At 38.3% G+C, this 19,321-nt stretch overlaps 1 protein-coding gene across 6 annotated transcripts in view; it reads right to left on the bottom strand.

The window, feature by feature from the left end:
• WDFY3 (WD repeat and FYVE domain containing 3) overlaps positions 1-19,321 on the bottom strand; it is a 190,098-nt gene that overhangs the window by 11,362 nt on the left and 159,415 nt on the right. For 4 of the 6 annotated variants that reach the window (XM_076337073.1, XM_076337070.1, XM_076337071.1 and 1 more), the window contains 17 exons: positions 17,793-17,950; positions 16,293-16,370; positions 15,041-15,268; positions 14,159-14,212; positions 11,678-11,846; positions 11,294-11,457; positions 10,363-10,511; positions 9,970-10,090; positions 9,506-9,591; positions 9,064-9,144; positions 8,461-8,515; positions 7,984-8,103; positions 7,036-7,153; positions 5,768-5,874; positions 4,820-4,973; positions 2,221-2,312; positions 1,674-1,886 (listed from right to left, as the gene is read on the bottom strand). In XM_076337073.1, the coding sequence (XP_076193188.1) occupies positions 1,674-1,886; positions 2,221-2,312; positions 4,820-4,973; positions 5,768-5,874; positions 7,036-7,153; positions 7,984-8,103; positions 8,461-8,515; positions 9,064-9,144; positions 9,506-9,591; positions 9,970-10,090; positions 10,363-10,511; positions 11,294-11,457; positions 11,678-11,846; positions 14,159-14,212; positions 15,041-15,268; positions 16,293-16,370; positions 17,793-17,950 (2,147 nt within the window). The remainder of the gene's footprint in view (positions 1-1,673; positions 1,887-2,220; positions 2,313-4,819; positions 4,974-5,767; positions 5,875-7,035; positions 7,154-7,983; positions 8,104-8,460; positions 8,516-9,063; positions 9,145-9,505; positions 9,592-9,969; positions 10,091-10,362; positions 10,512-11,293; positions 11,458-11,677; positions 11,847-14,158; positions 14,213-15,040; positions 15,269-16,292; positions 16,371-17,792; positions 17,951-19,321) is intronic. The other 2 variants (XM_076337074.1, XM_076337072.1) reach the window with 2 other exon arrangements.

Raw genomic sequence — 19,321 nt, 5'->3', positions numbered from 1 at the left:
TCCTTTCTCCTTTGAGCGACCGTTCTTCTTGCTTATTCATTCTGCTCTGACCCCCCAGCCTATGGCATCTCAGGACCCTTGCAGAGTCTGCGAGGGCCCTCTTTCAAACGCAGCACCAGCTCTGGAATGTTTTGCAGCACAACTTTTTAAAATGGGAAGCAAAACTACCAGGGGCATTACTGGTGGAAGAGATGTGATAAAGAAGATGTAGTCCTCGTGTTACATCTCCATGCAGCAAAGGAGTGAAAAAGTGCACAGCAGCCACGTCACTGAGATAGCCTGCCCTAGATCCCCTGGCAGAGAGGGTCATAGCAAAACTCTACAGTTACGTAAAAACGTGCTCCAAGAGCACTCACCATCAAAAATGACTTAAGGAAGGAGCTTTGAGTTTCCCAAGTTTGCCTATTTCCTCTAGCAAAGCATCATGCAATTTCTGGTAGACCTCATCATAGGCTTGTACCTAACAGGCATCTGAAGATTCAGGCAGGCCTTCAGACTCAGCTGCAATGCTCTTCCATTGCCCTGCCCTCAGCCCCAGTCTTTATCTGTCCACCTGGCTTTAGCTGGGCCATGTCTGATTATCATCACAACCCAGTGACTGATTATTACTTAAAAGGAGAAAAACCCACAGCCACTACATATCTAGATTATTAAGAGAGAGCAAGGAAGGAAAAGGAGAAAAACAGCCATAGGGGATAGATGAGCAGTTCTTAGCCTTCCTTCCAAGCAATGACAGACAGCTGTTAGTGGGTCCCCACAGGAAATATCCTGTGGCTGTCCTGAAACATTATGTGCTGCTGTAGTCTAGAGTTCCCAACACATGGGTTGGGTTTCCAGTGAATTGCTGAAGGTATTTGTGGTTTCCACCAGATCCAGGATTGGAAAAATTCACCAATGACATTTAAAAGTTTCACTGGACAGCAAAAAAATACTAAAGAAATGCCTAATTTAAAAAAAAAAACAAAAACAAAAACACCAAAAAACAGAAAAAAAGAAACCCTCACCCCCCAAAAAAATGAAAACCCACACAGTAAAACTTTAGATTTAATATTACATTTAATAATTTACTGTAATCTCTTAAAGAGAACAGAAACTTTAAAGCTGCAGCAAAAATGTGTCTACATAGCTCCTTAGCTATAGCTGCCCTACAAGAGTCAATCTTAATTTAAATTTTGAGGTTTTTTTCAACAGATTCTTCAAATAAAAGATGTGGCCAAGCCCTGCAGAACACCAAGAGACTGGTGTAAAAAAAAGGAAGCATAAGTTATTAGAGAAATTATTTTATTACAGAATAACTTAAAATACCTAAACACTAGGCATTACTTTGAAGTTGCACTTTCACTGCTCCCCTCTGACTTCGCAGCAAGAACATACTTATTTTTCTGATGCTGATTTTTAGAGTTGAACCATAATTCATTTTGCCTTTCTTTTAAGGGTGCAAAGGGGGGGGGGGGGGGGGGGGGGGAGACAGACATTTCTAATCTCACAAGCAAAGCCCAAAGTTGATCTTTGTTGCATTTATGATGGAAATGTAAATGATTTCACATCATTGGAAGAATATTTATGGAAAAACACTCCCAGGAAGTTTCACTCCTAAAACACTTTCCTGTTCTATATTAATACATTTCAATTTGAGTGTCATCTGGCAAATAAGAATTCTACAACGGGTATACCTGCTTTGGTATCTGACCAAAGTTATTAATGAATCCGATGGTAGCTGTCTCTTTTAATGGATCATTGATGTTATATATGTCCACTTGCCCCTCATAGAAGAGATGGTGAAAGACATTTACAGCTTCTACTGCAGCAGGACCTTGCTGTTTATAGCCAAAGATCAAGTCAATCCACTCATGCAGATGTGCACTCACAAAGTCACATTCCAGAGCCTGAAATTCAAAGGGCATGCATTAGAACTAGCCATATTGGTCAACGGTTGAGTCTACTACACCTGCCACAAAGAAAAATGCAGAATATATTTTGACATATTCTTGTTATGTTTTGATAAAGCTTCTCCTTGAAGCAAGTCTTGCCTCAACGTACTCCCTAGCCAAAAAGGAAGGGGAGGAAACACTGGTTCTACAGACCTTTGCGACAATTAGCCATCAACCTAGAACTCATGGACTGGCTAGTAGCTGTGACTGCACAAATCAAGCTTAGATTAATATGCCATGGAAAGTCCCAACTGACATCTTCTATTGTCATTATTAAAATGCAAATTACCTCCCGATGAACTCTGATAAATTCACGAGGATCTCCTTTTGCCCATGGGGGGAGTATTACATCGCCAAGTTTAGTGCCATTTTGTTTGCAACCTATTAAAAAAAAAAAAAAAAAGAAAAAAAAGAAAAATTTGGAGAGAAGTATTGAAACAGCACTGAAGAGCAATGGTGAAAAAAAATTATAAAAAAAATCAAATTCTAACACCTTTTCTTTATAAAGCAAGTCATTTCAGTCTTTTCTTTAAAATACTGTGTCATTTTTAAATGTCAGGCAATAAAACATGAAAAATTCTGCCTCAGTTGTTCATGTAAGATTGCTCGCAGGAGGAAGAATTCAAATATTCCTTGCTAAGACTTTTGAGGATGATGATAGTGTTTCAGCATACGCTCTTCAAAACAAACATTACCCTTCTAGCTAGAGGCGTTCAATAGATTACTCCTCCTCAGTCTTCACAACTTAATAATGTACAGTCTGAACTCAAAACCTTTATGTTTCCCCATCAAGCACTCTTGGAACATGATTTTTTTGTCGTTCTTTTTCTATTTAAGTAAATTTCTGCTTTTCTCTCCCCGTCATGGGAAAGACCCACTACAGTGCATGAAAGTTAATGAAAACAACAGCCAGTAAAATAGCCTTCTGCAATCACTGCACAACCAGAATCTTGTTCTGTCAGTTTAGCTTGCACCTAAGCAGCCAACCCTGCTACTGGGAATTGCTACCATAGCAGCTGTCCAGTTTGCATCCAGAGTAATCAGCACAGCAAGGTTCATGTTCTTATCTCTTTTTGACTTCCTTGTTCTTATGCTATAAGGAAAACTGGAATAAATGTCCTCACTTAAATTGGGGCTATAGCACAATCTCCTGTATTTGGCATCTGTTTAGTATGTCTATAGCAATGGCATGTCAACTGAGCGTATTTTGAAGAAAATAAATCTCAGTATGAGACAGCGTAACAGCAAACTGTACTGAGAAGCCTTGGTGGAACAGTATTTCACCCTAGGATTTATTTTCTTCACAACACAAACATTCTGTATCAAGGAATGGAATTATTGTTTTACCCATGAGAATAGCTACACATCACAGGAGTAGAGGCTAAACATTCATTTCCTAACAGTGAAGAGCTAAGGTATCCCCCGCAAGCTTCACACCCAAGGACATTGGTGATTCCCCTGGGCATGATCTGGCCACATCTGGGTCCCAGATAGCCCCCTTCCCACTCTGAACGTTAAATGGTGGCATGTTGCAATTACTAAAAATGTATTTGTTAAGACTTCCCAGCTATATTCTTGTTTTGTCGCTTGTTGCCGAGGGACAATTCCACACTTCCTGTTAGCTCAGAGGAACACCAACAAATTTCCAAGTTTACAGGGGTACACAAGTACTAAGTACATTGCTCCAACAGAAACATTGCTTGCATCACCAGGCTTTGAATATGCCTCTCTTTATCTGGGGGAAAGGGGAGTGGGATTGCTACGAATTAACACAATCAGAAGTATTACACAGTGTTTGAAAGTTGTTCATAACAAAACCTTTTCTACTGTTGTTCCAAATGCTCAGTGAAGAATTTCTAGGACTCTCATGCTTGCAGTCCAAAATTATCAGATACGGAGCTAAGTGGACAAGACTTTAGCATTTTTCCGGTAATGGCCATGCCCTTCTTTTGGTTTTGCTTTTGTTTTTGTAAGGTTGTGCTTCTCTTACATTACATTCTGAATAAAGGATTTCAGGCTGTTAAAACCTACGACTTGATTAATCTTTATTATTACTATTAGATTCACAGCACAGAGCTCAGAAAATAAGAGCTTAATGCCACTGTTAAGAGTGACATACATACTAAGGAACATGCATCTCCTATGGCCAATAGGTGTGAAATTTGACTCCCGTTGAATAATCACTCTCACAAAAGCTAACTGCAACATTTCAACAAAACCTTTAGGAATACTTTAAGAGTAAGTTCTAAAAGTGAAGACTGTTAAACAGATTTTGCAAAGCTTAAAAAAGCATAACAAAATATGCAAAAAAGATGGTGAACACTATAATGGAGTGGCAAGTTACATGGAGAAGAATGCAAACCAGAGAAACTTCAAGTAAAACATGATTATCTGTGCATTTTGAACTGGTAAAAAACCAAAAAAATCAACTAACACACATGACTCCAAACAAAAATCCTTTTTGGGTATTTCAGTGTCTTGTTCAGTAATTCTCAGAACAAACTTTGCATTAACTGCTAAAAATGAACACTCACTGCTTGAGAAAATATCTGAAGTCTGATAAATGAAAAAATAAATCTGAGGTATCACAGAGGAAGTAAGAATTCCTGCTACACTCTTCCCGATGAAACAATGAGTTCTGAATCATTCAGACTTTCAAATATAATACTGAATAAACATGTAGTATCAGGAAATACCAGAAGTAGTCCTGCTTATGCTTTCATGTCAGAACATGAAAGTCATCTATCATTTTCTCATGCAGTTAAACAGATCTTTTTCTGCCCAAATTACGAGACACTTTTCTCATGTCGGACTGTCTGGCACTGCTTTTTGACTGTCTGGCACTGCTCTCGCACCCGTAGCAATGCTATCAAGCTCCTTCTGCCTACCTAGGTCAAAATTGTTGGAATTGAGCAGGAACTCGGGGAGGTAGAAGAACTCTGGGATGAGCTCCTTCACGTCTGCCATGTTGTGCTTCGATGCTGAATACCAAGCCTCCCGTACGCTGTGAAACATTCGGTCAGCCAGGTCAAAGTGACCGCCCTGCGGGACAGAGCGAGAAGCATGTCAGCATCAGAGTATCTCTCAGCACAGCAGATTTTGCCAAGAAGGCAAATCAGAACATCCTCTGCCTAATAAAGACACTATAGAATATAGCATGTTTCTTCCTGTAACACAATGGATTTAAACAGCTGCGTTACTTTTTGGTACACAATAATAGTAAACATAAAGCACTGAGATACAGATACACAGAATTTTAAGGACAGAGTCACCTAGGCCTATTTCAAAGTTTAGTCTCTTCCAGAGAAACACAAATCTTTTTGCCTGATGGCTTCTGTCTAGGAAAATATTTGACATGTAATGTTACAAACCCCATTACCCATCAAACTGACAAACAATTCCAGGCTCTGCAAACGTTAGTTTATTTTAACACTCAGTACTAAAATGGCTCTTTGGATAGATGTATTGGTTTAAAATAACAATCTTCCAACACTTCCAGCACAGAACTAAACAAGTGGCATATGATTCTTTCAAGAGCAGACAAATAAAGCATGATGAGCAAAGTATTTTTCACAATAAAACTTGCTTTGGTTTTTGTCTGCTGATATTTTGTTCTGCATACATTTAGAAAAATGTTCAAACTACAAGAAAAAAACCAAGAATTCCACTACATCTTTTACAAAGAAACATCAAAAACCTCCCAGGCAATAACAACTCTGCTAAAAATATTTCTTCTACCATATTTGATGAAATCAAAGACGATTGATCGTATTTTTCACTTAGATCTCAAATGTACAGCAGGAAAGAAACACAAAGTGAGGTGATGTAATTTTTACCTGTAACCGTAAGAAAATCTGAGTAAAAGGCTCCATCCGGACAAGATAGGAAGCCACTATCATGGCCGACGAATAGTGGGTCCCATAGTGATAAGCTGGAGTTTCCCCTGCAGAAGATTAAAAATCATAAACGTAGAACAAAAAGCAGTTAGGTGACAGAATCAGTACTAACTGAAAAAAATTCAATTAGTGCGTCATTTTAATTACTCTGTGACCTTGGACACTTTTAAAATTGGAATTTGTCATTTTCATTCTCAAGAATCTGAAAGCTTTATGTTTTGTCATGGCCACCACTTGAGTTTTGGCTGCAGTCCAGTAGCTCTAATTCAATGGGCTTCTGCAGAGCAATACTGAATGGTTAGTCATTTTTTATTTTAACTAATTGAAATGTTGCAGTGCAGCTGTGGTGATTTCTGCTGAAGAAACATTTTATTTTTTTTTACTTTTAGTCTTACTGGTTACTGTGGAATTAAAGGCTTGGGCAGAAATACGTCTCAGAATTGTTGGCTACAGATTCTGTACAGCTTTTACTTTCTTAATTTCTTGGCAGAAAGTCTGCATAAATACACTTAGAACATACTGATTCATTTCTAGAAATCAACGTCTTTGCCACCTGCTGTTGTTTGATACAGAACAGCACCGCAGTAGTTAAACAGACTCGTGTCTTCAATAAAAGCACACAAGAAGAAATGTATCATGTAATAGCTGCCTTGCCAAACACACAAGTTTTATTTTCAATATATAAGGAAGCTCTAAAATCAGGAATACATAACTTAATTGCATCTCATTCTGAGGTTTTTTTTTTTAGCTAAGAAAATGCTGTTTCCTTAGCAAAAAACCCATGCATTAAGATAAGAAATAAAAAGCTAGAGTACTGCTAAGGTAGAAGTATTCCCATTCCTTTGTAAAACTTATTTTCTTGCAGCAGCACTCAAACTGTATTAGTAGAGATAGCTGGTTGTGTGCTTCATGTGCCTGCCCATTCTAGCCTTTAGATAATGTTAAACTGTTCTGAATGTGCAACTGTTTTGTCTTAATTTTTACATGTAAACAAAAGCTGTCATTCGGATTTCAAACAAACAACACAAGAAAACCAATGCCCTTTGCTCTAATTTAGTATTTGTTGGAGAGTCACTAAAAACCACGGTAGACTTCTGCATATCCACATCTAGACCTCTTGACCCATAATATAAAAATCCATGACTCCCTCCCATCATGTGGCAGGCACATGTCCCTCTGCTCTTCCTGCAGGATGTATCATTACTTACCATTGGGATCTTCCCAATCTTTGTATCGCTTCTTGTACTGGGCTAACCTGTCTTCTGTTTGAGCTCCCATGGGCTTGGCCAGGTTTCTGAATGTCTTGGGATTTGTAAGATCCAGTTCCTTTAAAAATAAAACAGACACCAAGTTTATGAAAAAAAACCCACAAACAAAACCAAAAACCAAACAAACCTTTTCAATACTGCCAATTACCATATTTAACACCACATACCTCCTAAGGCTGTCATCTTTGTTTTCTACACACACAGCAGGTGCAATGTTGGATATGCTTAAAACAGTCCTTCAGTCTGATCTGAGAGTCAGTGTTTTTTATTTTAAGTCACATCTGGGCTCCAGATAATTTCTGCCCTGCTCCCCTCATCCTGTTCCCCAATTCCCCCTAATTCTGTTCTTGAATACTCAACATGCACCGTAACAATATTTTATGTTATTGTCTGGCTGGTAGCAACGGCTGCCCACAAAAAAGCATTAATAGGATGTTCCATCTTTTTCAAAAGCAAATTCTTCACCATGGGGCCAGATTTCGCAGTAGCCCCTACCAGAGTCTTCTGGACAAGCGTGCTTTCTCTGTGGGCATAATGTCCTTCAGGATATTCAGTACAAAGCTAATGCAAAGACTTACAGGAACTGCTGCAGCACAGAGAGGCAACTGCCTTAGAAAAAGCTATGTATCCTGGCCCTCACCTGTGCACAGTTCAGTAACATCCATAGAATCAGCACAGGCAAGGACCTGCCCACATGAGACATCCAAGAATCTCTAATATCTTACCCACTGATAAGTGGGAGGAACATTACAAAATAGATGAAATCAAACAGCTGGCAATAAAGATAAGCCTCGGTTTTACCAAGGCAGTAAGAGCCAGCTGTAATATTTGCAAAACCTCCAACATATAAAAAGATTACTGACAAGGCTGACAAGATATTTTATTTACCTCTGAATCATAGTCTGCGAGGATCCAGGGAAAGACAGGGTACTGCATGAGATCATTATAGGATCTGCCCGCCAGAGTGTTTAAGTGCATCAGGTACTGGAAGTTACTGATTTCTCCTCTCTTAAGGAAGACAGATAACAGCACTGTAAAGTGTTCACTTTACAACAATCAAATGTCTATGCTGCCAGACTGTCAAAGTGTTCAGCTCTCCCCAAACATACAAAATTTACTTCAGTATTACAATGCCTACTCTACTTTTACTACAGTCCCTCCTCTTGCATTTTCAACAGTAGAACCACTTCCTATTTGATGATGGTATCATGAAATACTACAAACTAAAACATTGAGATACACTTTCTATAGTAGTATATTCCACCTGTTCCAATAAGAGGATGCAACTTACGTGCACTGGTTAATTACATATCACTACAAAATGTGGAATTTAATAAAAAAAAAAAAAAAAATTTTCATACTTACTTCCCATCTTTGAGTAACAGATTTTTCTCCCACTAAAGTGCTAAGCAAGCCAGACCTAATGGGAAGAAGGAAGCGCATTTTCTGACTTAGCAGTAAGATCTGGATTACATCTTCACAAGACAATCCAAAGCTTTAAGATTAAAACTTGTAAGTTTTAACACTTAGAAAAACAAGGCTTTGTTCCTTTTTGCTTTAGCAGTGCCTTTTTTTATTTTTAAACACAGACTGTTAAAATTATGCACATTAGTTATACAATTCAGTGCAAGTACAAATGTTTCTAACAGGCTGCCGATGAGGAAAATACCTTTAACAACTTGGACAAATCTAATGCCTTTGGCACTCCAATTCCTTTCAGAATGCATCTGTATACCAGTAACGTTAAACCTGATAGCATGTATTAATTAGTAAGAAGATATACCAATGCTGCCAACGATATTAGTACATTTACAATAACTGGACCACATCATCACTAGTTATTTATTTTGGTAATGCCCAATTTTAAATTGAGGCTGCAGTACTCTCCAGTGAATCCTGACCTTAATGCAAGCATCATTTATTTGAAACTGATGAGCTACAGAGCTTGCGAGGAACAGAATCACCTACCCTTGCTCTACGCTGGTGTTTGGTCTCTGCCCAGACACTGACTCCGAACTGTCAGTTAGAGATGGCACCACAGCCAAAAACCTGCATCAGCAGTTAGAAGGAGATTAAGATTAGTGTTTCTGTCCTCAGTATGTCTTCTCCTTAGAAAGAGAGTGCATTTAGTACAGTTACAGACTTCATTTTGAGCAGCTACGTAACATCTTCAACAAAATTGGAATGACCCCTTTTCTCACTGAACGCATACCCCAAGTTTTGCATGCAGGCATTAGCGCTTCCTAGTGGTTCTTCATGCAGCAGTAAGTTGCTATCAGGTTATCCACTGCCTAAGACCCATCACTCTTGCAATCTGCTTCTGCTTGTTAGGTCACTGTAGGCTCAAATATGGCTCAACACAGATATTTGCAAATATTCCGATTAAATGTTCTAACTTATTTTACAATACCTTTGATAAACTTTGTTTCTAACCCCTTTTTGGAAAGCTAGAAGATAGTTCCGTCCGTCTCCTGAGAAAACTTCAATTGCAATTGGCTGAAAACAAAGAGGACAAACCCATGTCAACACTAACACATTTGCTCATCACCTCTGAAGGTGAGGCGCAGACCAGTTTAGTCATACTGTATGTACTACATCTGACACCAAATTATGGTGAAGCAGACTTTGCTTAGTGTGGCCAGATGTTTTATTTTCGGAACACTAAAATTCACTAATACACCCAATAAACTAAACCATAGTAAGCCAAACGTTCAAACAAGGATGCCCAACTTAAGCACTTCAATTTCAACACTGTGAATAGCTTCACTTTCCAAATACTCATCAGTTATGTATTTATTTACATTTTTAAAAATGACAACATCGTCAAAAAATTCCAAAGTTGGCTCCTCAATCAAAATACGGTGTCTAAGTTACCTGCAAAAGGTATCTCCTTTTATGTACTTCCTTGATATCTTCATATGCAAAAATGCTGCATGTTCTTTTGAGTTGACTTGGACCTTGCCTTGCTCCCCTAGGTATGATTGGCTCATGCATCCTGTAAATGAGCATAAAAGGCAAGAGAGAAATAACTAAAAAGAAGGTAAATTAAAAGAATTATTCTCTTAATTCATATGAGAGTCCAGCTATAGAAACAGCTGATTTTCACAATATACCATACTACATTGAGCAGTTTGTGAGCACAGAGGAAACTGCTCCTGAGGTCTTGCTGAATCTGACATCCTTTTGGAGGTGACTCCTCAAAAACCTCATTAAATACTTCTTGTTCAGCTATTAAAGATTGAGGAAACTCTCTATTAATCTACTCACTTTGGAGGCAGTGTCTCAATATCCCGTATTTCTCTCGTGGCTGTCATGGTAAATCCGTCAATGACATAGAAGTGCTCTTTCCCGAAGAGAAGCAGCCCTTCGCTGGTGTCAAGGCCCTGAACCCGAGCACAGCGGTACATATGCTGAATCTGTAATGAAAAACAGACACTCAGCAAAAGCAGGTTAATGAGCTCAGGCTCAGACCGTTGCTTTGTTAGAACAAGCCCCAGACACTGCTTTATCGCTTGTAGATACAGCAAAAATTCTGCTATTTTCCCCCTTAATCAGAGATATACCTAACGCCTGTGATTAGCAATTGGGAAGGGAGTTAAATAAAGCCTCCACTGTATGATAGATTTATATATTTACCAACTTACCCACTCGCATCATGCTCCTTGAGCATATTTTAGAACCTGTAGCCCACTCAGCTATGATCACAAATGTATTTACTGGTATACTTCAGATGGACAAAGTCTGAAATACCAAATATGCAGCACGGTTGTTCAACACTGTTCTTGGGGATAAAATACTAGTTATCAAGGTTTTTCATTCTAATGAAAGGAACAATTAATTATAGATAGTCTGCCAAGTTCAGTATTTGTATTTTCAACGTATATTTTCTGTCTGGATTCATTAAGCCAAGAGGATAATAATCCAAGCATGGCATAGCTCACAGCTTTCGTTTCAGGACAGGTTCTTTTTTCCCTAGCAGGCAGAAGGAAAGAAAAAGAATGTTTCCAGTACAGGGTTTTCAGCTCAGGATCTCTTTGAACCAGAGCACACATTTGGTTTCAAGGAAGAAGCTGACGAAATATCAAGCAAACTCAGCTGCAGATCAAGGAAGGTATTTAGGACATTTATTCATGCTTGTGACAGGTAATGCAGAAATTCCAATACAGTAAGTGCTTAGTGTGTTTGAAGTACACAGTACCTTCTCTCCTTCTTCGAGAAGTCGAAGCAAAGTTGTATTGTCAGTCTTCTCCTCTTCATCAATCGAACTCCCCTCAACAATTTGATCCTGCGATTGATCCTGGTTCTCATCATCTCCTCCATCAGGAGCAGAGCGAGATCGTTTCAGGGGAGGCTTCACCAGGCCTGGAGAAGAAGAACAGAGATAGATAAATAAAAACTTGACACATAAAAAAAAAATTCACTTCACAAAACCTATTGAACTTTGAAATTACTGATCCAATGCTAAGAGAGAAAAACAAGAGTCCTACAGGATCGTTATGCTTACCTTAATGCAAGTGCATGAGAAGATATAAAGGCAGATAAACTTAAAGAAAACAGTTCAGGACAGAACAAATGATCTAACCTTTGACTCTTGCAATGGTGTCCTCCCCGTGTTCTGGCTCCTGCTGCGTTGTTTCACCCACTGTATTGTCTTCTATAGCATCCTGAAAGACTGCAGGGTTTCCAGAAGCCAGGCGCATGTAGTACTCCTTACTGTCATAACTTATAGCTCTTCGGTAACGAGCAGGTTTCTTAGAAATAATTGAAGAAATTGCTTGGTCAGTCAAATCCTCACTCACTTCAGCGAACGTGTTTTAGGAATACTGTGTGCAGCACAGTGCATGCCCGTCAAGTGTTTTGTGCGTGCTCAGTCATACGCCAACACATACAGAGACTCTTCAGTAGATCTAATCTGTCAGCTAATTTGCAAGGGAGCTAGGGAGCTATTCAGCCACTCAGGTAATAATGGGGTTACAGAAATGCCTGCAGATAAACCTACAACATGGGAAATAAGAAGTGTGGCCAGTATGTTATGAACTGTCACAAAAGGCTGGAATACTTGTGCTTAAGATTGATAGATCAGATGGCCATTTTATCATCTTTCATAACTCCCTACAACACATGCAGCTTATTCGTCAGCCAGCTGACTTCTTTGCTAGGCAATAGTTTGAATAAAAAATTGCCTCAAGGAAAGATACAGATATGTGGAAGTTAATATGAACTAAAAGCAGCCAGGGACCAGCTTTAAGGCTCAGAAATTCTTAATTAATTCAGTTGTTTCTTTTTTAGTAAAGATTCTGATGGTTTGTGGGCAGGAGACGGGCACAAGAGTATCCATTTAACCAAAGTAATACTTAGAGCACCGTTTGTGCCTTTGGGTGACAACCATGGATTATGAAACATTTCATTATGGTGGGGGTTTTTTGGTTGTGGGTTTTTTTTTTTCTTTTGTCCATCCCATCCCCCACCACAGGCTAATTCCTATGTTCCTCACTTGATCACGGAGGTAACATTCGAAATAGAAGAAAGAACTAAATGAGGGCAAATATTTCAGAATGATCGCAGGAGATACAGGTGCAGATAAAAGAGGTATTAAAAAGCCAAGAGCCTTTCTGAAATTAAAACACACTGATGCACATGGGTGGATGAAACCCCTTGGTTTTATACTGCTGTTGAAAATTTTCTTCTCCGACTGTTTAGTTTTCTTCTCTCTTACTGTTTAACCCCACCCTCAAACTTTACAAAGCTTTGTGAATGTGTTCAGTTCTCCATCACAAATTTTTTTTTGTTTTGTAGGATTATTTCCCATGAATTTCAAAATTAGGTTGGAATAATCACAAAATATTATTATAAATCCAGTTCAATACTTTACATTATGTAGAATTGTAGAATATCACTGCCATTTCAGTCAAGATTTTCCCTTGTCCACTTTTGCAGTAATAACTGAAAATACATAAAATGGGATTTTTTTTTTTTAATTTATTTTATTTTGTTCATCTGTGTGATAGTATAGTGGGAAACTAAATGACCCATAAAATCGAACTAGCTTTATTACAAGTGGATGCTCGAGATGACGAAGAGATTAAGATCAACAACATGGAGATTTATTATTTCAGGTCAAATTGGCTGCCCCCAAAATAAAAAATTTAAGGCACAGTGATCTAATTTGCTCACTTATGTTCAGGTAAGTCTTCACTCCGTATCACTACAAAAATGCCACTTAAATGATGCTTAAAACCTCTGTGGAAACAACTTATGTACCTACAAAGAGAAATCCTAACTAGCACTGCTAACATGAAGAAAGGAAAACAGTAGCAATTTATATTAGATATTCTGTATAACAGAATTACTTTCATTTATATGTATTAGTTTATTGTTGAATGTAATTCAAAATGAGTGAACGCACATTACACACTGTACTTAGTGATGGGCAAGACTGCGAATGTAGTTAACAGAGAAGCAGCATAATACTGAAACGTTCGCAGAGCAGCCACTTCCAAATAAGTCTGTTATTTTCAAGGCAGGATTCAAGTTTTTTGAACAAATGTGTATATTTCATTAACAGTAAAAATGAGGAGAACAGTCAGCTAAGACAAAATTAATCTGGGCTCTAACAAAAGTAGGCCTGTTACAACCCATTACAGCCAAAAAGGAGAAAAACTGCTCACCAGATCCTCTCTTAGAAAGAAACACTTACTTTCCCAGTAAGTGCTTCCAAGTGATTGTGTTGCCCATTACTAAACATGTTCCACCGACCATTAGTTCAGATTCCAAAGCCACAACACTTCACACAGTGAGAACAGTGATAGCACAGCCCAACACAGCCTGTTAGTGTGCAGCAAAGAAGGTAAGATCTACAGAAAGTTTTATTAGGTGAAGGCTGAGGAGAGCACAGTAACATCTTCTAATGTGATTACTGAAAAAACCTTTAGGCCTGGAAATATTTACTGAAACAGCAAGTTGAAAGCCAAACGTAGAAGCCTTGTTAAGATTGCCTAACATGCAGGAGGAAAAAAAAGTTGTATTTATTTTATATTTTCAGTCAGTGTACTTGTTTCTTTACCTTTTGAGGAATGGTATCATCAGATGTCTCAGGAAGTCTACTTGAGAAGTCAGACTGAAAACAGGGCATCAATTATATAAGCATCAGAGAAAGAACACTTTTGAGAAGAATGTATGATGGCATGTTCTCCACTTCGTGTGAATTAGACTGTCACTACGGCTATTGTGTGTCAGATTGCAAGCAGACAAATATACCTAATGGATTAAAACTGGTTGAATGCTATTTTTTTTTGCTTGTTTTAAGTACTTTGACACTCATGCTTAATTTGAGGAAAAAAATCCTGCATGCATACACACATGCCTAAAAAGACACAATAAAGACTGCTCCATTTCTTAAAAACAGTGTTCCAAAATTAACAGGAACTAACTGCCAAGCTTTCAAAGGCCACGTGCATTTCTGCTACACAGCCCACATTCATATTCGCAGACGGATGAAAGTACATTTCACAAAGGCACCCAAAACCAAGGCCCGTAGCTGGTTTGTTGGTTTTTTTTTTTCAGATCACTGTTTACCTCATCATCTAGCATAAGGCTGAGAACTCAGACTGAAACCTCCCATAGTTATGGTACTTCTCAGCCTCTAGAGACTTGAAGATGCCTCTGCTGTTCATTGGCATGATCACTTACCTGATGCAAGCACACCTCATCTTATGTTGCAATTGCTAGTCTTCGAGTTCACTTAGTTTTGAGCCAAGTGATTCAGTCCCTTCCCTAAATATACTATGAGGAACAACTGGACCTTACCAACCATTTATGACATACAGACAGAATACCAGGTAATACCAACAGAGAAAAACACGTTTCTTAAGAAAAACTTATAAAAAAATATGGATTTTACACAACAGGGCATAAAATCACTCATCGCAAGATCTTGAATACTTACCAGCAAGTTTGTTTCTTGCTCAGCTTCAGGCATGTACGGATACTGAATATAAAACATGTCATTTCGCACCATCTTCTTCCTCATTCTGCAGGGACCCTCAGTCATCTCCAACATCCACTTGTCAAGATGAGAGCCAATGGGAGGACCCCACAAACCTCGCTCTCGTAGTAACTCGTATTCAATTTGAGACCACTCTTCTGTCACGTATTTTAATGCATTCTGCTGACGCTGAATACAAAGACATTTGTATACGCATCAGGAGTGATGCTTTTAAGCCTGTCTCTGATGTGAGCAGAGACATTTTCACTACATTACAGAAAAACGTGTAATAATGCATAATTCTAGCAGCATTTTCTAGTACGCCTTAATGAGATTTCTGGTGTCAGTTAACATAAAAACAGGGTTCATACTGGATTCTTCTCAACAAAAAAAGGAAAAAAAAGAAGGTAAAAGCTCTGCTTTTGATTTGTATCGTTAATTGAATGTATTTCTAAATGGCAAACATGAAAGAAATGTAACACTAATCCACTGACTTTGAAAAAGGATTTTAAGAATGAAAACAAAAATTGTTTTGGAGGCCTTCCCTGCTTAGTATTTACACTGGAGAGAGAAGTTAAATGAAGCAAAGTTTGGTGGTTGGGGTTTTTTAACTAATCACTTTCAATTACTTGTTTGTCTCGGAAGCTGATTTCTTAAGAGATATAGCATGCAGCTCAGCAACTAGTTTGAACCAAAGGTCTTTGGGGATGTTTGGAAGAAACAGCAGGGTGCAATGATTTCATTCTGGAAGGCACAGAATAGCCACTTTCTATCACTGCATGATTTGGGAAAGGTACCATAAAATTTTCTTTGTGTTACTATAAAAGTAGTGTTTGTACACAATGCATCTCCGCATCTCCTCTCAAGCTTTTGTACAATGTTTTAGAAAGACAGCATATTCTAGCATATTTCCAATCTCTCTTTTTTCTTTTTTTTTTTTAACACTTCTAAGGAAAGACTACTTAAGCTTCTTGAAAATAATTAAGATTTAACTTATGTACTATTGCTACAAGAGTTTTCATCTACAACCAGATCAAAATGAGTTTATTTGATTGCATTTAAAAATACCTTTGAAAGAACAACTGTATCTAAACAGTCAAGCATTTCACCAATGACAACCTAGTATTTTACAAGCTCCATACTGAGAAACGGGATTGGTATAACCGAACAGGTCAAAATATCAATGTCAGGTAATTAATCCTCTGAACCATACCTCCTGATATTCCTTATACTGCATATCAACCAGGTCCCGAACCACTGCAATGTGAGTAAACATCCACTGGGAAATTTCCTAATACAAAGGTAAGAGGACAGATGACATTTTATAAAGGCAGGTTTTGTCTGAATGAAAAGCCTATGAATACATCACCTTTCTAAACTTGCTCACAAAGGATAGTTTCTTAAAAAAAAAAAACAAAACTTAAATGATGAATTTCAAACTACTGCATGCAACAGTATTTAAGGTTTTGTTTTGTTTGGTGTTTCTTCTTTTGTTTTTTTACAAAGGCAGTAAATTCATGTATAGGAATATCCTTTAAAAGAAACTGGCAAAAATTTGGAAAATATTCCAAACACATGACAGAACATTCCCAAACAGCTAAAGATTAGCACTGACAAATATTACTACTTTTCTTTATTTCCTTTTAAGTAATAGTTTGTGGATGCTGCCTAGTTTGTTGGAAATCCTCAAGACACCCAGCATTCCTCACTCTGTATTGCAATATACCTTTTTTCACTTATTGCTCCCTCTACTGATACAGCCAGCAACGGTTCCTGTCAGCTGTCTGTGAGTTTCTTCCTTTTCATTTTAATGTGTATGCCTGCTCACCAGGAAAAGGACTGAGAGCACTGAGAATTCCTTATTTTATCAAAGCCACTGAATAATTTTCAGATCAGTAAGAGAACTGGCAACGTTTTTTTTTTTCACAGGACACAAATAACTCCTGACTAAGTCAACAGGAGTTATACATTTCCTTGTGGCAGGAATACACCTGCCCCCTCTGACATCTTCCCACTGTTTCAAGTGCTAAATACAGTAAGAACTCAATCCTCCAAAACTTTCAAACCCCCTCTCTTTCCTTTGTTTTCAATGCCTCAAATACTTTATACTAACTTCTTGCAATGCCCCACCAGGTACTGTCCTACTGCTGTGCTACTCTGGTCTAACTTTTTTTTATTATTTTATTTTTTTTAAGCAAGCAGGTTTGTAAAGCAAATGTCCAGTTCTACCATCACATATTGCTTTGCTGATCTCTTCTCTGTAGTACAATAAAAACAGTGCAAAGCAGCATTTGTTTAGTCATGATACATACACATTCATATAAGGATTTTCCTAAACCACATAATCTTGGGGGCAGGATGGAAAAAAGGACAAGCGTCTATCTCTCAGCTTCCATTTTAGAGCACTATTGCAAACTGAATTTAAACCCAGACTAGCAAAGCAATAAAGCATATATGTAACCAGAAGCAGCTGAGCAGTCTCACCAACAACGAAGAGTTTAACTCTTGGCTTAATGTTACAGATATGCAGACACACCTACTAGATGAGGACATGCAGAAGCAAGATGCCCAGTCTCGATATTCAAAAAAGGGAAAACCAAGCACCAGATATCACTTCACACTCCGCAGGATTCCTTACATCGGGATATGTACCACAAACCCTGAACATACATTGCTGGATTTTAGATTCATGTTATTAATTGACAGAAATTACCTGTGTAGAGAGGTTGTGTTTATTGAGCCCACTCTCCTTGCGGTTTCTCCTGGAACCAGTTAGTTTAGAGAGGCCGAACCCACTGCTAACTCGTGAAAGTTTGGACTGTGTGGTTGGAACCAAAGCCTCCCCTCTACTGATGCATTTCTTCTCATGAGCTGAAAAACAAAGAGAAAGTGTTGGGAACACTTTTTATTCCTCCCCCCATTATAGTTCTTTTTTAAACAGAATAACCCTTTCTGCTGCTTTAAAAAGGTGGGTATTTTGGGGATTAGGGGTTTTTTTTGTGTGTGTGGGTTTTTTGTTCGTTTGGGGTTTTTTGTTGTTATTTGTTTGTTTTAAGAGTGCCCAGTAGAACTCACATTCATGTCAAACATTCATGACTTGTATGAGGAAAGATCCCCAGGTGAAATCTAGGAATTGCTTGCATTTTGAAATAAAGCATGACAAACAGATTTGTTACTCCTTTTAACGATTATCAAAATCGGGGTCCATAAGCTATGAATTCTGTCCTCATCTGAAGAGGTGAAAACCAGCTATGTATGAACAAAATCATCACCTAGCCTCCCTCTACCCCCACCAACTTTAATTTTGCTGATTTACATCCCTTAAAGAACAAGTGGGCATTCCAAGTGGGCATTCCAAAGAAGGAAGACAGCGTCTGGAGACAAAACAAACTGTTTGTTTTTCTCAAAACAGTTACAAAGATAACAGAATTTATATAATTTATGTTATAAACAGTAGATACTAGCGAAAAAACCACAGCTGAGCACCGTATCTCTACCCAAAAAGGAGCCACAACATGACCCCACTAACCAATCTGGCAGCAAAAGTACGCTGTATTGAGCGGAGAAGCTAGGTGGGTCTACTGCACCTTTTTGTGCACATACAACCATCCCAGTTGATAGTCACGTCCTCAAGACTGATGTGCTTACTTTAAAACTGAAGTTAAAAACATCACAGCTTAGTTCAACTCTCTCAACAGTTTAACGTTCTCCCGATATTCAGCTAATGGATCGTACTGTGTATCAGTTACCTTTGATTTAGAAAGTACATGCTCCTTAGTGTTTCTTTAATTCACTCCACCTCTGAGCTTTCTTTTTCTTCTTTTAAAACCACTACTACTTTCTTATAGCAATAATTTCTCCAAAGATCCTTCACTCTACTCAAAACATTTCTGCAAATATACTGACTATCAGTGAGATACTGGAAACTTGAACAAACATCAGCCAGGGACAAAGCACATGTAGAAATACAGAGACCGCAAAAACAAGTATTCCAAGTTTCCAAAAATGCTTTCTGTACCTCCAGGTTAACCTCAATTACTTTAGAGCCGTGTAATCATCAAAGGAGTCATGTCTACGGAATTTTATTATCTGCTGCCTAAACTCGCTAATTCAGCCCAGGAACAGTTGGCCTTCTTTACTACACGGGTGCAGAGCTAACTTGTGCTTAACTTACTGTCCACCAGGATTCCCAGGTGGGAATTTTTTCCTGCAAAGCTGCTTCCTATGCTGAACAGATTTCCC

Source organism: Aptenodytes patagonicus, chromosome 4 (assembly GCF_965638725.1).
Source record: "Aptenodytes patagonicus chromosome 4, bAptPat1.pri.cur, whole genome shotgun sequence".
NCBI lineage: Eukaryota > Metazoa > Chordata > Aves > Sphenisciformes > Spheniscidae > Aptenodytes > Aptenodytes patagonicus.
The sequence above is the reverse complement of the archived record's forward strand: the minus strand, read 5'-3'. Positions and strand labels throughout refer to the sequence as shown.